Source organism: Chroicocephalus ridibundus, chromosome 1 (genome assembly GCF_963924245.1).
Source record: "Chroicocephalus ridibundus chromosome 1, bChrRid1.1, whole genome shotgun sequence".
Lineage (NCBI taxonomy): Eukaryota > Metazoa > Chordata > Aves > Charadriiformes > Laridae > Chroicocephalus > Chroicocephalus ridibundus.
In genome coordinates, this window is record NC_086284.1 from 210,680,183 (window position 1) to 210,703,477 (window position 23,295).

The 23,295-nt window shown below is 37.7% G+C and overlaps 1 protein-coding gene across 1 annotated transcript in view; it reads right to left on the reverse strand.

Annotated features, from left to right (window-relative positions):
- Positions 1-23,295, reverse strand: part of SEMA3A (semaphorin 3A) — a 171,214-nt gene that overhangs the window by 102,491 nt on the left and 45,428 nt on the right. The window contains exons 2-3 of the mRNA XM_063323554.1: positions 18,674-18,831; positions 15,868-15,930 (exon numbers count right to left, since the gene is read on the reverse strand). Coding sequence (XP_063179624.1) covers positions 15,868-15,930; positions 18,674-18,831 — 221 coding nt within the window. The remainder of the gene's footprint in view (positions 1-15,867; positions 15,931-18,673; positions 18,832-23,295) is intronic.

Genomic DNA, 23,295 nt, shown 5'->3' on the forward strand with positions numbered 1-23,295 from the left:
ACTGGCATCATCCGTCTCTGTAACCTGCTTGCTAATTAAACCAGATACTCTCAAACACAAAATAATGGCTCTGCCAGGAAAACGCATGTGCAATTTGAGGCATGCCTTAGGCCACCACAGTGAAAAATAACGAACTTACACTGATAAAATACCGATTCCCTGCCGTACACAAAGGACTGTACTGAAACGACATTGCTCTTCCAATGTTATTGTTTATTTCCATAACACATAATGGCAATGTATTAATAAGAGCACCCAGAGAAAAGCATACAGAATCTTACTACGTCCTTAGCTTACTGCTGATATAAGTTATCTTTCCAACTGAGATGGAAAACACAGAGATAGTTAAGGTAATCCAACAGGAAATTGAAAGAAATAGAGATGGATGTTAGCAGGGATCTCTCTTAATTCTTTTCTTTCTGACCTTTCTTAATAAAAACACACACAAATTCTGGTGCATACGCATCCTTCCTCCCACACATGTATAAACACGAACATACATTTAGAATACGTATACATATATGTATCCACAGACTGCTTTCCACTGTCATAGTGGTAGAGTACTAAGCAAATACCTGGCATAAATCATTAAAATTACAATGTATGTTTTGATAGTGTTTTTAATACTGTTGTCCTTTTTTTTTTCTTTTTACTTAAAGAAATATGGAAAAAAAACATGAAAGTGAGTTAATAATTCGATACCTGCAAGAATAAAAACAGGCAAATACTGCAAATTCACATAACATTACAAATGAATAAAATTGAAATAGATCCTTTCTTAAACTCTGATATTCTGTGTTTCAGATGGAGCATCTGACTTTAACTCTACCTATTTTAAAACTGACCAATGATTTGTGCATTATTAAATAATTCAGAATTTTCTCACTTGTAGTTGTATCTGGCCAAATTTAATCACAGCACTGCTTCAGTAGGACTGTGCTTTGCCTTGTCTGGTTTGTTGTACCATGATTTAAAAAATGTCTTTTTTGGTCTACTACTATGGTTTGTTACAAGTTTTTAAAAATTGCCTGCCTGAAGACCACGAAATGTTAGAGGCCAGGGCACGTACCTTTTCGAAGTGCTGTGAATCAGAACAGACTGTGCTGATTTCAGAGGAGCTATTCTGATTTACAGCAACACGCCACCTGTGACTATAGGCACTCGCTAAATACCGTTCAGCTGCTTATCTACAATATACAGCAAGAAGGTATTAGATAGCTAATACTTTAAAAGTAGGATGGAAAACCTTACTTAGTTTAGGGGCAGAGTCCTCTTTGATTTTTACGGATGGAAATTAAGAAAAATTCTATCATCAGCTTCACTGAATTATTCCAGATTAGCCTGGGGCGGGGAGAGGAATTAACTCTATAATAGCCATGTTTGAGCTTCAAGTGTTCAGGATTGATAGTAGTGTAACTGCCATAATATCAGTAAAGTTACTCTGGACCTATAATATATATTTCCAAAAGCAGATCTGGCTTATTCATCCCTTTTTTTAAGCTCTCCCTAATTCCTTGTACAACATGTTTTTTACCATACATGTCTAAGAAATACACAACCTAGTTAAACAACGGGGAAGGCAAATACCTACAGCAATAAACCTTTGACTATGACAAATAAATTTATATAACATTTAAAATTCCCAGTCCAGTTCAGACCGCTCTTATAGCTTCCCTGTGTTTTATAGCTGCATAAAGGAACCATTAAGGTCTATTCAGTAAATTCTCATACACCTCCCTAACAGATTAGGTTTCTTTATGTATTTTACACGACTGTAAAAAAATAAATAAAGAGGTGTATTAAACCACAATAAATGACATCAAAGCAAAGTTACAGTTCTGATTTAAGCCCTTGTCAACTCAGGAAGTTCAAAGTGAAGTTCCTGCCCTGCCTGGGAGACGGTGCTATTCTCCCTGGAACAATAGCAACAGGCGCGTTGTTTTCAGTTGCAGGGTAATCAGATTCCTTCTTTTGTCTCACTGTGCTGACCTACAGCTGCACAGGTACAGCGTGTTGTGTGGAAATTCTGTACCTTTGCATTTGGTATTTTGAACTTAGCAAGAGTCTGCTTCGTGATGGTGAATATTAAGCTTTCCCAGTTTATGTGGCTCTGGGAAGAAAAAGCTTCACAGAAATCTCTAACAACTTTAACAGCTTTGACCGATTTGCTCAGACTCCAAATCTCAGCACACGTGTGCCAAAGAAGATATTCTGATCAGGGAAAGTGTGTGCACATTAAGGCGACTCCGGTCTGCCATGACATGAGAGTTGAGTGACGGACTCCCATTTTCAGTCTCTGCTTCCCCATTCCTGCCCTCCCTGCAAGGCTCCTACAACGGTACCTCCAGTTGTGAGACCTGGCAGACGGCTCTGCTGGTCCCCACACCAGTGGCTACGTCAACTTGACTACAAAGCAGGTCCCCAGCCCCCTTGGCTGGAGGCCTGGAATGACTTGGGTGTCTCCAACTGGGCTTGTCCCACTTGGCAGCAGCATCTCCCCTTGCCAGAGCCCCAGGCCAGAGCTATATTGTTAGTGCGAAGGTCTGTGCCAGCAGAACCAGGCATTTCATTACATGATCTCAGAGTGTAAGGCACTGGAAAGGAGACAAAGACAACAAAAGAAATGTAGCATCTCGGTAAAATACAGCAGACAGGAGAAAATATCCACTGGAGGATGAGGAAGTAACCCGGAGCCAGAAGCTGTAAGGAACAAATTGTCAGGGAATTTAAACACTGTGTCTGTGGGTGAGTTCAGCCCCCCAGTACCTTTGTATCCATTTCCACTTTCCCCGGGAAAGGGATGTTGTTTAACGTATTCTGGACATACCCATACACTTTGAATATTGTTCTTCGTCAAGTCAAACAACCGAAAGAAGTAAATTGGACTTTTAAAACTTATTTTCCAGGTGGAAATCAGGATTTTTTTTCAAGCAGGGTGGTGTGGGAGTTTAAAATACTTTTAGCTTAATAATGTGAATGAAAATGAATGCAAGGTTTGCAAAGTTCTCCATAGGCAGGAAAGTACCACTTGGATGGGTTATGAAAATAAATCCTAAAGAAGAGAAGCACTGGAATCACCATAGTGAATCATTATAAATTATTCCACCTAATAACCGTGTTTATTATAATGGGCAGCTTACTATTTGGAAACTTTCCTTGTCTATACAAAGCTAAACACTGGTTTATGCCCTAAAGCTTGAGCTTATATATGCAAACATACAGCAGAAAGCATAAGTGATTGCATATGGTACAGAATGATTGAGGTAGATATTCAAAGAGAAAATTAGGTATGTCATGTGGGAGTTACTGTAGTCCTCAAAACTCCCATTCATTTATCTTGCCTACCCCTGGAGAGGATTAATCTTCATTTATATTTCAATAAATGGTATAAGGTTTCCCCAAGAGCTGCAGGTTCTGACTCTGTCCTTGTAAAGAAGTATCTCTATCTTAAAATCCAAGTAGCTAAGCCCCTCCATCATGTGTGAGACCTTTTAGCATAGCCTGCAAGGTCTTTCTCGCTCTGTCCTGCCAGAGGGAGCTTTAGATAGCTATGTTTTTATGTTTTCACAGTGTAACTGCTGGATATGCTTCTGCAAATGGTCCTGTGATGGCATGATTGACATTATCCTCCCAAGCATGGCCAAAGAAAGGGTTCATGCCCTGTCCCGGCTCTGCCACATGTGGTGGCTGAAGCATTCACCCCAAACGCAGGGTACAACCCAGTTTGTTTCTCTGCTTGAAAAAATATGGACTGTATCCCTCCCCAAAGCCCAAGTAGACACAACAGGCTTTCCTGGGGTTACTTTGACACAGAAGGGCACAAGGACATCCAACTGAAGCCATTCTGCCTTGTGTACAGGAGTTACAGCTTCATTTGGCCACCTGGAAGGAACAGCACCCCAGAAGTTTACTGGGAATTCCTGAGAGAGAAAAAGGTTTTAATTTCAGGTACGTTATAGATGTTTATGCTTCCTTTAACTTGACTGAAGAGGTTATGGGGTTCAGATCCTCAGCTCCACGCTGACAGTTTATTGAAATGAACGTGGGTAAAACCATTTGCATTATCCTGTGGTACCACAGCCAAAGCACCAACCCCACTGCAAATTCTGCCGTACTAAACTCCTACTTGTAGAACAAGTTGAGAGATTATTAGACTGTCACTTACATTCAGAATGTGAATTAAAGTCAAATAGGTCTAGCGCATCTGGACAGAGATCTTAACTCTAAATTTAAATTCCAAATATTATATACTATGTATAAGGGCAGAGGGCCTATCTTGAAGAGAAGATAAAGTGTTAATTAAGTTTTCAGAAGGGCACCCACTATATGATGATCAATACGTCTAACTTACTAACGAAACATACACATTTATTTTTTAAGAGTTTTCTAATATTTATATATCAAATTGATAGAAGGGCTCATGCAGAGAGAGATCAGCCTGAAAAAATAAATTACAAAGAAAATGTCTGCAACCAAAAGCATAGGAGCCAAATGCAGAAAGACTGAAAAACAAACACTACAGATATGTAACACTGATTAGGCTGTGTTATGCAGACTTTTCCCGGACAGTTACAAAAATAAAGTCCATCCATCTGTCAAAACATCTGCTCTGCGTATGAAAATTAAACCAGAATTTAGGTGGTTTTTATGAGTTTCCAGTAATTATCTCTCTTCCAGAAGCCTGGAATTTACATCCTTCGATCTGGATTACTGATGCAGCAAAGAGTTTTTAATGACATCTTTTTAAGTGGAAGTTAAAGGGTAAATCCCTGTGACCAACTAATATCCAGATTTTTCTCCTTATTTTAAGAAAGCTGTTTCATTTTTATTTAACCAGCATTGATGTCCATACTACTTCTCAGATAATACAGCAAATGCAAATGGCCAGATTATGCAGGGCAATAAGTAGAAATCCAAATAATCCATTACAGTATCATTAGCTTCAACAGTTTTCTACTTATTTAATCCAGATAAGGATCAGACCCTGTAATACATTCTCCCTTTATTTCAGCCTTCCCACACAGCCAAGTGATTAAAATATCAGAAGGTTTTGTCTAAACTGGATGGACAAGGGGATTTAAAGCTATCGTCTAACAGCTGGACAAACAAAATAAATACCTGTTTTGTCTTTCAAATCAAGATGGAGGCACAGTTTCCATATAAAGTCCCATGCATGAGTTTAATTAATACATTTACTTTTTTTTTTCCTTCTTCTGTCCAATTAGCTCAATTCTCAAGTGGCAAGGTCAGGGATATCCATGGAAAATAAGTAATCCCTGATAGTACTGCTGTCATTCAAATATATCACACTGGTGAAAGATGTTCCCGACTTATCAGGGAGCGGTTTAAATTCACCTTTTTGCTCATGGGCTACTGCCAGCTGTGATCCCTTCAGTCTGTGTTGGCTAGGTATCTTTTTCAGCACGCAGCAGCATTGTTTCAAGGAAAATGTTTCTGGAGTGTTAGTGCAATAAATGTATGTGTGATTGCCATATACCCCCATGAGCGATTCTCAGCTAGATCCTGCAAACGCTTTAGCCTGTCAGTAAGCACATGCAAGGAAGTCCTCTTCTGGGTGAGCTCTACACCGCATATGCTTTCACAGTTCTTGCTACTTGTGTGCAAGCTTTTGTAAAAGGCAGTAAGATTATTTAAAAATTGTTACTGACTCCTTCTTTCTATTACTGTAGCACTTAGAAAAATATTGGGCAAAGAGCACAATCTGCTCAAACAGTCCCAGAATAGGCAGGGAGCAAAGAAAATAATTCCAGTCCTGTTAAAAGAAAATGATATTCTAAAATTGTATTCTATGAGAGTAAGCTAGTTGGTGACACTGCTGCAAAGCTATTGTGCCAAGTGCTGCATTGGCAGTAACAGGAAAGTCCCCAAGTACTAGGAGCTTTGTAGAAGCCCTAATGGGTGGGGAAATCATGCCCGGCACCTGTACTCCGTGAGATAACCTTCCAGCTGAACCTGTATAGGCAGCCGTATGGTTTTAGAGCGGGGGAGGCCAGCTGGCATGAAAACATTTGCAGACTATGATTTATTACTACGTACCCCTTGCAGTTTGGATCAATAACATCATTTCCACCCCAGTTTTGTCATTATTGTACCTTGCAATTAGCAGGATCAATGTTTTATTGTCCTATCCTCTGAAAAAGAGCCTGCAGTGCTGAGTGAAGTTAGTTGAACAGCTGAAACATCAAGGTCTGTGCTACAGAAAGGGATTTCTATTAACTTAGTTCTTGGGGATTACTTCCCCATTAGTCAAAGCCTTATAAACCGTGTGCATTTTATCGCACACACATATCCACACAAATCCAATATAAACCTTGAATATGTCTATGTAAACAAGATACTGGGTTTATAAACCTGTTATTTTGTGGACTGAATTCTAATTGTACTTGTTTTCCCACCTCAGAGCTTTGAAAAAGCTGACAGAACTCTAGATCCAGTGGCCTTTGTATTAGATTGTGATCTGGAGGACTTGACCGCTCTGGAGATGTCAGGAATGACGCTACTCTAAGGCACGGTGACCACTGCTAACAGGCAGAGGAACCATTGATTAGTTCCATATCTAGATTTTCCTCTGCTGTCAAGATGTGCCCTGAGAAATTTGAGACTGAAAGTGCTGATGAGGGTTGATAAGACATTTTTGGTTGCCTAGTACAGCTTACTGTACTTCCAGTTATCTTTCCAATTAAGTTATGCCTGTTATCTGCCTGATTTTTTTGATATGACAAGAGTTCATGAGAATATTTAAAATGTATAATTTACTCAAGTTGCAGGATGTCTGCATGAATAAGCCATAAAAGCATCACGACAAAAAAAAGAAGCCAACTAACAAAGCATATGGTAAAAAAAGGCCACCGAAAAAAAGCAGATATATCCTGATTCCTTCAAGCCACAAAACTGCATGCCATAGTAGCAAACAGTTGTATTGTCAGCACACTTGCACAGCAGATGGAAACCTCCTCTGGTTCTTCCCTTGTGTTAGTGAGGGTGAAACACAAAATGTCTCCCTGCCCGTCTACCTACCTACTTGCAAATTTGGTAGTCACTACTGGTGTTTGGTCATTTGGCCCAGAGTTTGCCACTAAGGCTGAGCATGGAGGCAGCTAAACCAGGTGGGATACTCCCTCGGGTTTGTCCTGAAAATAGTCTTAATCCAGAAGCCATTAGAAGTCATTAGAAGCCATGACTTTGACTGCAGCTTTGACTGCAGCCTCCTTTGACTGCACACACTAAACACATCAGGCCTTCAAATCTTTGTCCTTGGCACTAACCACCTGACCTAGCGATCTTAGCCAGTAACACTTCTCCAATTTTTTCTGCATTCAGGATGTTCAAATTACAAGACGTGTTTCCAGTCCTTAAATCTTCATTCAGCAGATGCAGAACAGCATCTAGTTCATCCAGCATCTAGTGAACAGCCAGAGGGATGCCAAGAAAAGCTGCAGCACTAAATACCTGATTTAATGACCATCTCATATTTTTGTACATCTGGTTAATGCATAGTTAACAAGGCAAAACAAAGTCTTTTGTGGATGAAGCCCAGCAAACAAGTGGGTTTTCAGGATTTTGCAGCCACAGCATGATTGTTGTACATTAAGCCTTTACATGAGTGTTAGCAAGCTTCCTTTATTTTAAATTGTTATGTTTTTCAGTAGTATGCATTTCCTACAGCACAGAATTAATATATTTAATGAACAGAAGAGTATTTCAGGAATAACTCAGAACATTGGGAAGCCTTGAGGTCAAGCAGAAGCCAGCTCTTTCCTGACCATAACTTTAAAACAAAATTGGTTTTGCTCTGTAGAGTAAACCTGTCCCACATTTTGGGCATGGCTTTATTAGCAAAGAAATGAACAATACTGCTTGGTTTCAGCTCAAGCAGTCTCACCAAGCCCAGCAGCAATTTAAGTTGCGACCACAGTCTAGATCTAAAGAGTCTCTCTCGTCTATCTCTTCAATCTGGGTGGGGTAATCACCTGTCTCCTGGTGAAATCAGATTACACCCCGCCTTTCCGAATAGGATCAACACCTGCTAATTGGGTGGAGTATTTCAGACAAACAGGTTGTCAAGCCTGCTGTAGACACATGAAGCAATTAGACTCCATATCAGTCAACTTGCCTTTATTCAGCATGTTACCGGCATATCCCGTAAAGACTTCCACTCGCAGCCACCTAAGAAAAGTATACTCAAGACTTCTGTGCTGAAAGTGAATGTAAAATCATGAAGTGTTGAAAGGAAGCAAAAGACTGTTGCATCTATAAGGGAGAGTTGCTTAGCAATATGTGTGCCTGTAAATAAACGTACTCTGTAAACTGGACTATGAAGTTACATGTGCCTTACTGTGGGAATCTGGAAATTCTTGTGTGGATATTAAACTATTTTGACACCACAGAGAGAGATGCTGAATAGAGACACCTTAAGTGACAGATGCTTAAAATGCACACTCAGTAAAAATTTGACCTCAAAGTGAAATTTTTGAAACCAGAGTTTGCTAAGCAGTTTGGATTTGTATTTTTTTTTAGGTTGTGTTTTGGGCTTGGGTTTTTTTTGGTTTTGTGATTTGTTTTGGGTTTTTTTTTTTTGGCTTTTATTTTTTTTGTGGTTGGTTGTGTTTTGAGTTTTTTTCATGATATGTGTATAGTAACCTAAAGTTTTGGAAGATATTAATTCCTTGGGAAGGAATTACCCAAGGAAAAAGAGATCAACCGATGATTTAATGCAACACAGATCACATCACGCCCTCAGAAAAAGAAAAATAAGAAACAAAAAACCTATAAGCAAGAGAGAAAGAAATAGATTCTCCCTTTATTTACTGTTCGTTCTTTTCTTGTTCTATCATCTTCAGAATACAGAACTTTCTCTACAATGAAAAGGTTTTTTTAAAGATCTTCTGTTGACATGAAGATGTGGAAACTGAACAAACCATTAGCGTCGACATAGGAAAGAATTGTGTATCATTTCCTAGGTTATTTTAAGAACTTTTAACTAGTTTTTAGTTCTTTTACTTATTACAAAAGAAAAAAAACCGCAATATTTTAGACTTGTGTGCAGCAGGGAGGAATTTAGTAGACCTATTTTTGGTGTATGTAAGTAACAGGACTACAGAAAGAAAATTAGTTGAGGCCTAATTTAATAGTGACCACATCTTGAGTACAGAGGAACTATGATATGTGATCTTTCAGAGTAGACCTATCCTTAATTTTTAAACAAGCCTTCCTTTTAATAAAGCAACAGAAAAAAAAAACCTCCAAAAACTAAATCAAACAAAAGAACCCCCCAGTCTGTTTGCTAAAATAGAAAGAATGTGAAGCAAATTCATAAAAAAAAAAAAAAAAGATGTGACTGGCACCAAGAGCAAGGTTTTTCTCTGACTTCATGAGCTTGAGACTGAAGCCCTGAAAGAAAACACGGACTAAACATATCGATCATTTTTACTAGTTATCCAGTTAATGTGTTTCTCTAGAAAGAAAGGTACAAAGAATAAATTTACTCTGCCCATCTTGGGATGCAATAAATCATAACAAGAAATTACCTAACATCATTTTGAAATAGCAATAGCTGCTAACTCAGCCATAAATAAAAGTAATTCTCAGACTTTGCCAAGGCCAAACTAAGGCTCACAAGGAACATCTATTGATAAAAAATTAAACCCCATAATTTTGGGAACAATTTTTCCTTCATTTCTCCCTCACTTCCCCTTTGCTAACTCTGTGACTTTGCATTTCAAAAACAACATAGAAAACATTTCTGCAAGGCTGCATTTAATCTGATGAATATTAAGTTTCTTTCAGAGGCAAATTTCTGTAGTCACACCTATAAACAGAAAAATAAGCCCAAATTTGGAAAATTAGCTTTCCCCTTGATCTATATCAATTTGTTCCCCATGCTCAAAGACTTAAATGACTTCCCATGATACGTAAGTGGGTAAAATATGAATATCTGAACAACTGCCAACTTAATTCTTCCTCTGTATAAGTACACAAGTTATTACCTTACAGTAACTGATTTGCCTTGGTCAGTTCATATAAAGAAATATATGCAAATGCCTAAATGAACACAAGCTGTAGGATCAACATCTGAACCAAGAGCCATAAGTGAGGCTTTATGCTGGTGGGTGTGTTGTGGGGGTCCATCCAAGAGCTGGAGCTGGCGCAACCAGAATTTCCCAGGGGGAAAAATTCTGTTAGAGAGCTCCGCAGGACTCTGAAAGACTCCAGTGTATTATACTTCTTTTTTACCGAGCTCAGTTCATGTCTAAGTGAAGGGATTGTAATTTTGTTTTATATCCCCCCCCACACATACACACATCTGTCTTTCTCTTTTGTTTGTAGTCTATGCAAAGCAGTTTTACAGAGCAGCAATATTAAAGCAGCACACAACCTACAAAATGTCTCGCTTTCTCGTCTCCCAAATGGTAAGGAATGCTTTGGTAGGAAATCATGCCCACATTAAAGATCATGGACAAGATTATGGTGTGAGCAGCCCTCAAGCTAATAAACCCAGCATATTAACTGGGAAAGTTGAAAGGGATATGCAGTGGCACTATTTGTCTTACAAATGGCTCAAAAGTCACATTTCTCCTTGTAGTAGGTAATACTGAGAGTAAACTCTGTCCCTAACCTCACTGGAGAAGCGTTGCTTTGGATTTTTGCTCATTTTACCCCTTCCTACTCCCAGGGGACATGCACCTTTCCCTTTTCCCCAGGCTGGATGGGGATCCTGAGTCTGTTAAAAGATTTCAGTGCTATGATGGAGCCAGGGAGCCAGAAAGGAAACCAGGATGGCGGTGAGGATTGGTGACAGAAAAGCTGGAAATCTGGCTGTAGATGTCCTCCAAAGGAAGAACCCTGACAGAAAGGCGTGAACTTCTCTTTGGCATACCCAAAGGGCCAGAGGTAATTTGACCAGGAAGACTGTGCCTGTCAGATGAATTTAGAAACAGGCTTTCTAGATCTAGCCAGCATTGTGTATTTAATTTTCAGATTCCCTCTTCAGATCTTTGTTTACAATAACAGATGAAAAGAATTACTTTTACTTTCTGCCTCCATGTTCTTCTATTTTCCCTAAGGCAACAACAGTAATAAAATGAGCTAAAGGGAATAGTGCTCATTTATTGCCAACTTTGTTTTTCCAAAGTATCACCAGATATGGCTGAGGGACACTTGCTAAGTCACACACCACTTTTTCTTTTTTCTTTTTCTTCTTTCTTTCCAAATCCACACTGGTGGATCTATAAACCTATGGAACTGCTAATCTCCTTATGATTTAGGCAGGGGTTGGAAAACTTTAAAGGAAGCACAAACTGAGATGGCCTATGAACATTTTGGCTTAAATTAAGTATTATCATAACAAATGAGATGGTGAATTAAATTACAGCTGTGTGATTCTACCTGCATGAACCATAAACTCAATAATTGTCAGCCACACTTAAATGCAAAGAAGCATGCACAGAAGATAGCTATGTCACGTGAGTATAAAGAGTCTGGCTGCTTAACTGGAAATAGGTTTCTGAGCTACAGTGATTCCAAACTACCACCAAGAGAACTATCAAGTATAAAAAAGCGAATCACAGTTGAATTCAGGTAAGAGTTAATAACTAGGTAAAATCTAATGGCAATTAAATAGCCCAAGTAGGTATCTATCTCCCGTAAATTATAACACAGTGGTAATACACACACAACTGTGCTGATACACTTCAGCTGTTAAGGGAAACAACACAAAGTGTAATTCTCTATATGGGCCTTTTTGTTCATGTGACAGAGCATAAGTAGAAGCTTGCTGGTACCAAGTAAAGTACTTGGTACTCTTTGTATCTGTTTTTATATCAACATTTAATTCTCACCAGAAACATCCAGGGAGCAGCTGATTTCATATGGCATGCAAAGTGTGTATAAGTATCTGTCATCATGTAGCTTGTCCTGTGTGACTTTGTTAAAGTACCCATTGAAATTTTAAAGATTTATACATGTCAAGGCCAGAAGGGACCATTTCAACAATCTAATTTGAGCTGGGATCTTTAAAAGTGGCTAAATAAATTGGATAGTCAAATCTCACTTGAAAATAACATCCTAAGGTGCCCTTCAGAAACACATCTTTAAAGCTTTCAAGTCATAGAAATCTATCATACCCTTTAATAGGGATTTCTCTGATTAATTGTGTACCACGTGAACTACTGCTATGGTTCCTCAGCCAAGTCTAGTCCAGAGATGTATAGAGCAGCCAAAACTTTTAAAACAATAGTAAATTCATAGTTTAAGGAGTAGATGAGCTTTCCAGTCAAGAAGCTATCCCTACCCTATCCCTACCTGCAAAACTAACTAGTGTTTCTGGTAACTTTTGTAAATCACCCAAGCTTTGCTTTGCTGGTTTATGACATCCCAGGAATTCAGAGTGGAATTGTAGCCACATTTCTTTTTTTTTTTTGCAGTTACCTATTATTTAACCCATATGTAATGCTGAGGTTGCCATGTGTTTCTGCTGGGTCCCAGGTGCCTGTGAGATCTTAAAATCAAAATATTGAGGCTCACTAGTGAGGGGTATGACTAGCAGCATGTCTGTACTGTAAGTTTAGTATAAAAGCTGAGAAGTATTCTGTAGAGATTTTGTCTTCTTTGATCATTACCAAGGTCTGGTCAGGAATCGTGAGAAATATTCACGGGACTTACAGCAACCAGAATAGATCAAATGAGAGACTGAAGTCCAGAGTAGCAAGAAATCCTCACAGAATTGCACATTTAGTTGAATTACGTAAGCAAATATCTTATTTGTTATTTATAGTCTTTAATTTTTCATGAACAATGTTACTTTGGTGCTTGTGACACTCTATACCGAGGAAAAGGAAATATATTGTAATAATAAGTACTTGCATGGGATAGTGGTTACAATTTTATTGGAAAAAAATCTGTATTTTGTGGGAAAGCATAGCAGTTAACTTTTATCAGAGAAGTCCTGCTGTAAGGAGGTATTCCATAGCTGGGGGGAGTCTTTCCGCCTCTGTTCTCAGATTACCCATATGAAAAAAAAAAAGCTCCGAAGCATACTTTGAAAGGTTTATCTATCTATACAGTGAGCAAAGCTTAACTAATTAACATATACTAAGCCCTTTAAGAAACAGAAATGAAAATGACTGCTCAAGGAACAAAGGTGTATCAGGAGAGCGGGAACAGGCCAAGTAGCCCGCCCTCCTCAAATCCCGTGTGGACGAACCCGCTGCGGCAGGATTGGCATGACTGACAGCGTCAGTGCGAGGAATCCCTCTGAAAGGAGTGAAAACGACGGTAAATTACCTCTTATAATTATGAGAGGAAGTCTCGGAGGTCATAGCCGAGGTTAGCAGCGGGGCAGAGCCGGGGTTACACTTGCGCTGCAGCTGCTGCAGTGCACCTGGCCTATTAGTGGGGACCTGCATTTTCAGCACTGACTTCCCCTGGAGATCAATAATTAAAAAAAAGGTTTTCTTTTTTTTTTAAAAAAGACCTCAACGTAGAAGTATAGACTGTCATCTAGAAAGTTTTGAACCATCACAAGTGAAGAATATCTGATATCTTGGCAGTGGTATGTGCTGAAAGCAATATTAAATCAAGCATGGTTTATATGCCATTTTATTTGTCCTCTATTTCTCTTGTTCCTTCTAATGAGAGTCTGTTGAGTTATTTTTATGGCCTTTATATTTCACACTCCCAAGGTACTGACAATGGCTTTAAGGAATAAATGAGGGAGGAATAATAAGTTTCTTAAATGATCTGTAATCCGTATCTGTAATTACAGTGAAAGCAGTTACATTTGTTTGTAATGCACTGTTTTATGGCAAGAATAGGTAGCTGTAAATATCTAAAGATGATGACCTGAACACAGTAAGGTCCCATATAGTGGAATATGTACCTGCCTCACTGGATCCCCATTACATATGATCTATGCATTTATTTATTTATTATTTCTCAGCTACACTTGTAGAGAAGTCTAAAAATTAAAAAGAAGAAAGCAAAACAACCACCAACTAACCATATATGTGAAAAGCGTTTATGAAAACAAATTGTCTGATTTTAGCAGCATCGTGTTGTTGTGTTTTAGCAACTTCTGTTACCCTCGGTTTGGGCTGCACTGCGTCCCCATCTCTGTCCTCCTGTTCTGCCTTATCCTTTTCCACCAGCTCACGGGAGTGCTGCTTCTAACGCCCTGGAGCACTGGAGACAGCTAATGTGCCAGGGTCACACGCTACACTGGAGTGTGGTACTGGCTTCACCTTTTGCTCATGATCGGCAAATGTAGCTGCCCTAATATCACAGGAGGCAAAAGAATTAAGGCAAATGCAATAGTTACCGTATAAATAGTCCTCTCAAGCTCAGAGCAGTCAGAGAATGGGGACCTGAACTTCCCAGCTTACTCCAAAATAGTACTGTCTCCATTTACAGTGAATAGATTTGAATCAGCCTAGTGCAATGTATAAAGCATACTCTTTCCTACTATTGTGAATTTCTAAAAAACAATTATTAAAAAATAAGAGTATGCTTTCATTCTAGGTGCTGAACCTCTTATTAATTTTCTAGGCTTCAACCCCAGCTATAAAAAAATCTACTTAAGGTAATATAATACTTAGTATAAGATCAAGCTACAAGGTCATTTAATTTGCTCAGACATTTAACACTAGCCTTCATTTTTTTGACCTTGAATATTAGATATTCTAGTCCTCACCTTGCGAAGTACTCCTGAAAGTTATTTGTGAACATGAAGATGGATTAATTTAAATGTATTTTTTCTATGTAATGACATAGCCCAAGTATCTGGCACTTTCGCTGTCCTTTCACATATATAGCTTAGCCCATATTTCTTAGTTTTTACCTAAACCACGTCTACTGTTCCCAACAGGCTTTTTACAAAGACAACTGTCCTCTATGGCCTAGGTAAAGACTGATGAAACTATTTTTGTTATGACCTAGGAAATTATTCAAATGCAGCTCTCTAGAGGCATATGGGTTGGCATTATGAATATTTTACAGAATCATCTCTGAAAATCAGGCCAATAGCATATACACACGGGGCCAAGTTCCACTCTCAGTTATACCTTGGCAACCACAATGATTTCCCATTTGGCTATGCTATGCAAGTATTTGTTTGGCTTATTGCATGCATGTATTTTTTATCTTTTTTTCCCCTTCTTCAGCCCTGTCCCATTTCCCATATTGTTCTTAGAAAGAAGACAGTTATTATCGCTGTGGAATGGTTATTATTTGGGGGCTACCGGCTACATCTCTCCTAGCTCGTAAATACAGGCAATAAGATGTATACAGGAATGAGGGAAAATGTACAGAAAATTATGCCTAGTGTAACAGTGTCTTTCCTGAGGCACCAAAACTGATGCAGGAGGTTAAAACATCTTTGACCTCAATCTTGCTATGAACTCCATGCAGGAAAGAGCTCAGTGAAACCCACTGACTCCATTGAGATGCCACAAAGAGAAAGCACTTCTTGGAATTCACTGTCGGGCTGGGACCCGGAGCAGGGCAAAAACAGGTCAAAATATTATGTACCCTGAGATCAGGAGACAAGTATACAAGGGTTAATATTTCTCATTCTGATGTTTCTCCTCCATTCTCTTTCTTGATTCTTTTTTTGTTAGATAAATTCTATTTCATTTGCATGAATTCTATTTAAAACTTAAACCTTTGGTCATGAAGACAAAATTTCATTATTTTGAATAAGAAAGCTGAGATAACTCAAGACGGAAGTTATGATCAGATGTGTGACCTTATAGAGGAGGAAAAATGCTTTAAGAATCAACACAATAAGACATAATAAAACATTTACAATGTTTTATAAAAGAAAAAAAAAAAGCTAAAAAGATTTGTACTTACCAGAATATCTTTTCCAGCCCACTTGCACTCATCCCGTCGGGAATGAGATACAGGCCAAACAATCTAAAGACACAGAAGAAAAATCACGTTGTGTTATTTCATGCTTCAATAATCACAAATTGCAGACCAAATGCTACAAAGTGTCTTCACCCAGTTTCTCTTTTCCCCATTCTTTTCCTTATTTCTTTTTCTTCCATAAAATTTGACCACAAAGAAATGAAATTATAGGAACAAAATAGGGATAATAGGAATCGCAGTAAAAACAATCTTGAAGTATAGTCTTTGTGAAGTATAGTATTATGAATCTCAGCAGTGAATCTTGAATACTAATGATAAGAAGGTTGACTCTCCATTAAGTGAGTGTTCTTTCACTGTTTTAAATCTGATGTAATGGAATGAAGACTGAGAGCAAAAAATTGCAGATACTTACTAACAATAAATCTGATCTATGTGAAATGCAATCTCATGTTAGAGTTACAGCATCAGAAATAAGGTGTTTGCCTCTTCACTGTATCCACTAGTTCACTCTTTTGCTAGGTTTAGTTAATTAAATAATAAAAAAAGAAGCCATGGTATTTGAAAAGTATCACACCATCAAAACGGAAATGTTTATGCTGTTCCTATAGAGCTACCCTAATACAAGTAAACCTAAATCTAGGTTTACTGTAATGTTTGCTTAGCAGAAAATGGATCTCACCTCGTACAGAGAAAATCCAGAGACCTTCACAGTCAATTATTCATGTTTTTTTGAAAAGCTTTTAGGAATTACTTATAGAATAAAACATGATCTTCCCATAAAATGCCAGGCTATTCATTTGGGAGCCTCAGATAATGCAATATGAATGGCTATAAGTCTGGATTACAGCCTTGGTGTTCAATACAGTTTGTTGAAGGAAAGTAAAAGGCAAAGTATTAAAAAAAAAAAAAGAATGAACATGGATGACAGAATAGGTCAAAGGAGATGTTATACACGACATTTGAAAATACAGTTTGCAACCACAGTTTTAAATTCAAAATTTTCTTAGAAATTAATGAAATCCAAACAGAAATTGAACATCTTAAGTCTATAAAATAAGGCTGAAAATTTTATGAGCACATTCTCTCAAAGGATTCCTGCTACTTCCTGTTTCTATTCTCAGCTTAAAATGTGCAGAGACATGTGAAAATTAAAATTTACTAGGTTTAAAAACATTAACCAAACTTCTCAGATCTCCCAAAAGGACCAGTTCATGTTTAGTTCAAGTTTTGGGCAAAGATTTCTATATTATCCAAACCAATTTCTAACCCATAAAATGAATAGTTAGATGTTCTTTTTCTTTATTCTCACAGCACAATATTTTCCTCTAATTTTGTTTAAAAGTCAGCTAAATTGAACTGGTTTTAATAGACTGGAAAGTCTGGCTTTTTGAGTTATGCTCCTTTGGAGGTATATGTTGCTATCAGCATTTAGACAGAAACCTTAGCTCTTTTTTACATGGTGGAAACAACAACTGGTGAAGTTTGAACTCAAGTGCAACACTGATTGCATTGCAATTTTGATTAAAGTTTCTTCCGTGACCCTCCTGTCTTTAATAAGCATACCCACAAATTCGTTGAGGCTTTCGTCTATTTTTAAATCTAAAGTCTAAATTGGCTGTTCTTCAAGTCTGTTGCCGACATTCAGTTCCATGTTACCAACAGCAATTCTTAATATTTAATATAGTAATATTTGTATATAATTTCAAATAGTGTTCTAAAGGTATCTGAATATGTATGTAATATACAATTCCTCCCATTCTGCAGAGCTGTTTTCTGCAATTGAAACACCTTCTTTCCTTTAATTATTCCAGATGTTTTGCACATTAAGCTATCAGTCCCTCAGAGAATTCAAATAAATAGCTAGCTTCCTTTATAGCTGCTCTAAAGAGAATAGAAAAGAAAATACCCAGTTTTCCTTTTATCCTTTTTCCTTAGAGACTACAAATGAATAGCCTGTCTTCCCTCTGAACAGAAAACACAAGGTATTTATTGCTATCATCTTAGGAAGCTAATAGTCAAACGGGCAAAAGGTCAAGAACACCAAGAAAAAAAATCCCTGGGTATTGAAGCAATATATCTCTCATAAAAGGGTACTCTCTGGATTTTAAAATGTGCCATCAAAATTCTTCAATATAACAAATCAAAACTCCATTCTCTTGTTTACCTTCTTAGCATTTTGTCTTATTAAAATAAATGAAAAATGAAATTATTTATTTAGACTCCAACAAAAGAACATCACTGAACCGTTTGTCAGCTTTTAATTCGTCATCAACTTTTACTGGGAAATTATACTTTCCATCAAGAATGGCAAGCTTTTATGGACCTATTCTTTTTTATTACTACTGAATCTATTTTGGTTTGAAAGCAGCAGAAGCGGAGTGCCTACAAGTGCTGTGTTAAAGAAGAGAAATCAACACTCGGACTCCCAAACAGCTTCTTTTTATCTGCAAACAAATACAGAGTAATAAGGCCATTTGTGTAAACTGTCATAATAGTTGTTTGGGCTTTTTTAGCAGTCAACATGAAAGTATGTCTTGTTTGGAAAATAGCTGGATTATCCACTTATCATTTACTTTTTCATAGTCTGAAAAAACCATTGTAGTCGTAGGCTATAGGCTCATTATAAATTTCTCTTCATAGAGTCAGCAAATGTTTTTGTTGTAATAGCATTCCTGACATCCAAACACTTACTGCATAATTCACACAGTGCCCAATAAAGCCTAAGTAATAACAATTCTGCAACATTACAAGTATACATTTACATTGTACAAAACAGGAACAAAAGTACCTTTTGATATTCCTTGATGTTAACCAGGTTGAAAGAAAATATGTGATCCTTTGCTCCAACATACAGCCGACTCCGTTCTTCATCCAAGAGGAAAGTATGGTAACTGGAGCTATTAGCTAGTCCATTGAAATTGATTATATTGTTGGATTCCAACATTTCTGTAAGATAAAGGTAATACTTTCCTTGTTAATATGGTCAAGCAAAATACAGTCTTATATTTTGACTTGCACAGATTTCATTTTAGGAATTTTTACTTATGGAGTAGAAATCAGTGAAAGCGCTAGGTACCTGGGCCCATGAACGTTTTTATTTCAAGTACCCAAACCTAAACTGCTTGTGAGATTCAGCTCTACGCAAACGAAGGTCAAAGCATCAGTGAAATCAATTAAAATCCTGTATGAGGTTTTAGGTGGTAAAATTCTATCCATGTAACTCATCAGCTCAATAAGATTTACAAGGATAAACCTAAGCATGACCATCTGATAAAAAACACATCTAACACAAAATCCCCTACTTCCAACATACAAAACTATTTCATACAGATCTGTATGTTGTGAGAAAGGGGATAAGAATGATGAGTTGTTGAGATAAAATAACATGTAGATTCTATTCTTAAATGTATTATTATCTTCCCAGCTTACTGACAGAGGCAGCATGTTGTTCCCTTGCTTGGAATTGTGTATTTATACATCTCAAGAATAAAACTAGAGAAGGTAATTTTGCTTCTGTTTAAACTCAAGAACAATTTTCTAGTTCTCATACTCCTCACAGAACCATTGCACTTGCCAAGGACAGGATTTTAAGTACAAGAATCCACCGAATCCTCTTAGCTATGCACAAACATTAGCAAAGACATACGCATTTTCCTGAAACAGCTTAAAAATATTTTTTTCCGTAAGATAATACAGACCACATTAGTATAAACTCTTGTGAAAACACTCTTTCTTTATTCCTGTCTACCTACATTAGTATCGGGACCAAAGCCAAACCACCTCTATCATTTCAAAGCACGTCTGCACTAGTAAGTCATTGATATGAAACCTTCCGTGTGATGATGACAAATCCTACGCCGTTCAAGCCCCGACCTTGTGATGTACGGAGGCAACCACGCATTTATAGGAGCAGAAGCAGTTCCGTCAATGCCACTGCTGCTCCTCACACAGCACCCATGAGGACAGACGAGAAAGGGAGTGAATACGTTGGGATCCAAGGGCCGATGGCTAGAGGGCACGGCCAGACTTTCGGGCATCTAATGTTTGTGTTAGCTCTGCCATATGTGTAAGCCAAGGACGCATGTCACTCCTCTCAAAGCAGCTGCCAAATGCCTAGATGTCTAGGATTTGCCTAACAGTACAGCTACCAACTATGACTTTTTGGTTTCCCATATGATCTCTCCCATTTTCCACCATTACTCCAATTGATGAGGCAGTGTAAGATAGCATCCCCTACGCTGCTAAAAATCAAGGTGAAACTGCTGCTAAAAAAGAAGGTTCTGCTTAATTTTCTTTTTAAACTCATTCTCTTCTTTTTTTCCCTTTCTTTTACTTTAACCAGAACAAGGAAGACATTATATGGGGCTTTTTTGGACCTACATAATAGTGGTACTTAGGATTTTACAGAATTTCAGCGTCTACAGCTTAGTAGTCCCACAGATGTTAAATCTATTTTTCACATTCATTTATCCACCAGGTGGATTTTGAAGCAGGTTGATACTCTATAATGGCAAGGATTAGTAGGCAACTTATTCAAGGGAGATAAAGATTACATTAAGAGTTGCATACCATTCAAGCTGAACATTTGTATTACAGAATAATTTTTAAAACTTCTACTGCTCAAGACTTAAGTTCTCAATTTTTTAATTTTTTTTTTTTTTTTTTTTTTTAATGCAACAAGAAGAAATCAAATCACCCCAAGCAGTCTTGTCAAAATAATTCTTCTGGCTTCCTGCCAAGTTCTAGAATTTGACTGTATTGTCCTCCAGTTCACTTATTTGCATTTTGTTAGAGACTTTACTAATTCTCTTTACATTGTAATGACTGATTCAGATGTTGAATGTCGACTCGCTGAATAGTGAGTGATGCAGATGATTGATTGCTTAACTTGTCTTAGAACTCTCTTGGCTAGAAATGCTTTGCTGTCATCTGTATCTGATCATTTTTCTTATAATATAGCTGTCAAAAACCTTTGTAATTTTTTTCATCTTTCTTGGTTTGAACTCGCATAGGTATGATTCTGCCCTTTCTGACTGTGGCATAAAGACAAGTGTCTGCTGAAGTCAATGTTACACAAATGTAGAACTGATATAAATGGAAGTAAGATTATTTAGGCACACAGACACTTGGTTTAAAACAGGCCTGATATGATTTTGATAATGCAGAGTTCTAAATATTCACCTTTACAGATGGTGATCGATGTTTTCTTTTCTTTCTAATATTCATGAAAAATGCCAGATCATAACATTGGAGTCTAAGGTTTATCATGGCCAAGAGTAAATTACATCATCATCTTCACTGTTCAGATGCCTCCACAGTATAAGTTAAAAGCGCCAGGTGTAGCTGTGCAGGGAAATTTATATTTATTTTTTTTCCTTTTCATTTTCTGTGACTCTTTAAGAGTATGCAACAACATTAAAGGTAACACTGGTGAGTTTTTTGTGAACTTGCAATTTCAAATCGAACTAAAAGCTAAAATCAAACTAAAAGCTAAATCCCTGTTGTCTTCTATGTCTATGATTCTATGATTCTCTAAGATTAGGACATTTCTCCTGGGTTTTAACCCAATATCTGTTGTATTGTCCCATTATTGAGTTTTGCAGGAGAAGACCAGATTTCCAGGATCTATTGCCCAAAAGATTAGGCCTAAGCATATTTCAAGGAGTATATTTCAAATCATGTGAAATCAGGTTTCTCCTTATCAGGAATCAGGTTGCGAATACAGGCTGAGGAGAAAAATGTCATTTGGGCGCTGACGATTCTCATTCACTACTACTGATCCTAATTCAGTTAGGATTGAGTTACATCACACCTAAGAGGTGAAAACCTAAATCACCTCTGCAGTTCCTCTGCTGTTTATTCTAACTTACATATATTTCTCCAGTGATGAATATGGCTTCATATGACATTCTAGAAAGGGCTGTTGAAGAGCAAAACAATGGCATTTGCACAATCAATACAAATTAAGTATTCCACTTCCTCAAATTAATTAGTTTCAGAGTGTTTACCATCCAGTGTCTCTTCAGTATCCAGCCAGTGACTATTGCTGAGAGAACGACAGATAGAGCAGTGACAGGGCACACTCCCAGAAGGGCACTGATATCCATCAATTCTGTTAAGTGTCGATCAGTCATGCTGGCAAGGTACGTGGCTGATCAGTGCTAAAATAAACCAAGATTTACAACAAAGATTGCATGGCAATGCCAAGGGGAAAATGATGAATGCCTTCAATAAGTCATTGAAATTAATACTGTCTACTATGCATACCCTAATTCTTTTCCATTTTTTGTTGCTGTTGTTCTTATTAAAGGTTGGCATATCCACGACCTGTGCAGACAGATAATAGCTCCCTGTACTTAAAGTCATTTTTTTACTTCCTTCATGCCTTGCTCAGTTATTTTTATTGCAAAGATGGTAACACTACTCCACCAAACATTGCAGTCAAGTATCATTTCTTCAGTAATTGCTCAGAGAGCATTTTCTTATTTCCTTTTGACACATCCTCAGCTGTAGTCATGCCTGTTGTTTTGAACAGGAACGAATAAACCCTATAAAGCTAACCGCTGCACATTATGACTGTAGCGTTGTCTATGAAAGGCTGTATGAGGTAGATTTAGAGTAGGTGGTGGTATTTTGAAGGTAATAGAGATCTCATTGCTTTTGTTATTGTGCTTACTTCCCGCATTTATTAAGAGTGTTGCAGGTGACCAAAAATAGCGGTTTGAAATGCACCGTATCTTAAAAACCACCATATTATAATGAATTTTCACTCGTGATGATCACTGAAACCAGCTGGAGGTTGGGTTTCTCAAGGTTTGTGGGCCAGATTCTTCTACTAACCACTTCAACTGCTTTTAATTCACAGTCCTGACTTGTGTGTTCCATCTCACTCCCCTTTCTCTGCCAGTGTCCAGTCTTGAAGTATTTGACTGTTTTCAGTATGCCTTTCTGTAGACTCTGCATGGCCTTTCTTCTGTTAACTGATGTTTCTGTTCATCCAGTCTGACTTCTGACGGAACATTTGCTTTGCCAGACCAAGCTGGCAAATTTACAGAAGAAAACCAGTCCCTAACTCTTGCTTTCCTTTTAATACATGGTTATTTAATTTGCTAATGGAATCACAACTTAATAGTACGTATACACACAGAGGGCCAAATTCCTGGAGTGAAATCCATGGAGATATGTATGCACAAGGAAAGTAGATTAGGTTTATTTTTATGACACTTTTTTCATTAAAGAATAAGCCAGAAAACCACAGCTATAGCTGAGATGAATACAGTCAGGCAAATCCTGAGGTTTGCTTTATCCATGGTTGGTATTCCACTGTAAACCTTGTTCTATGCCTGTGTTCCTTCAGCAGAGTTTGTCAAGAAGAGAACATAACAAAAGAAAACCATCTTTATTTTTTAC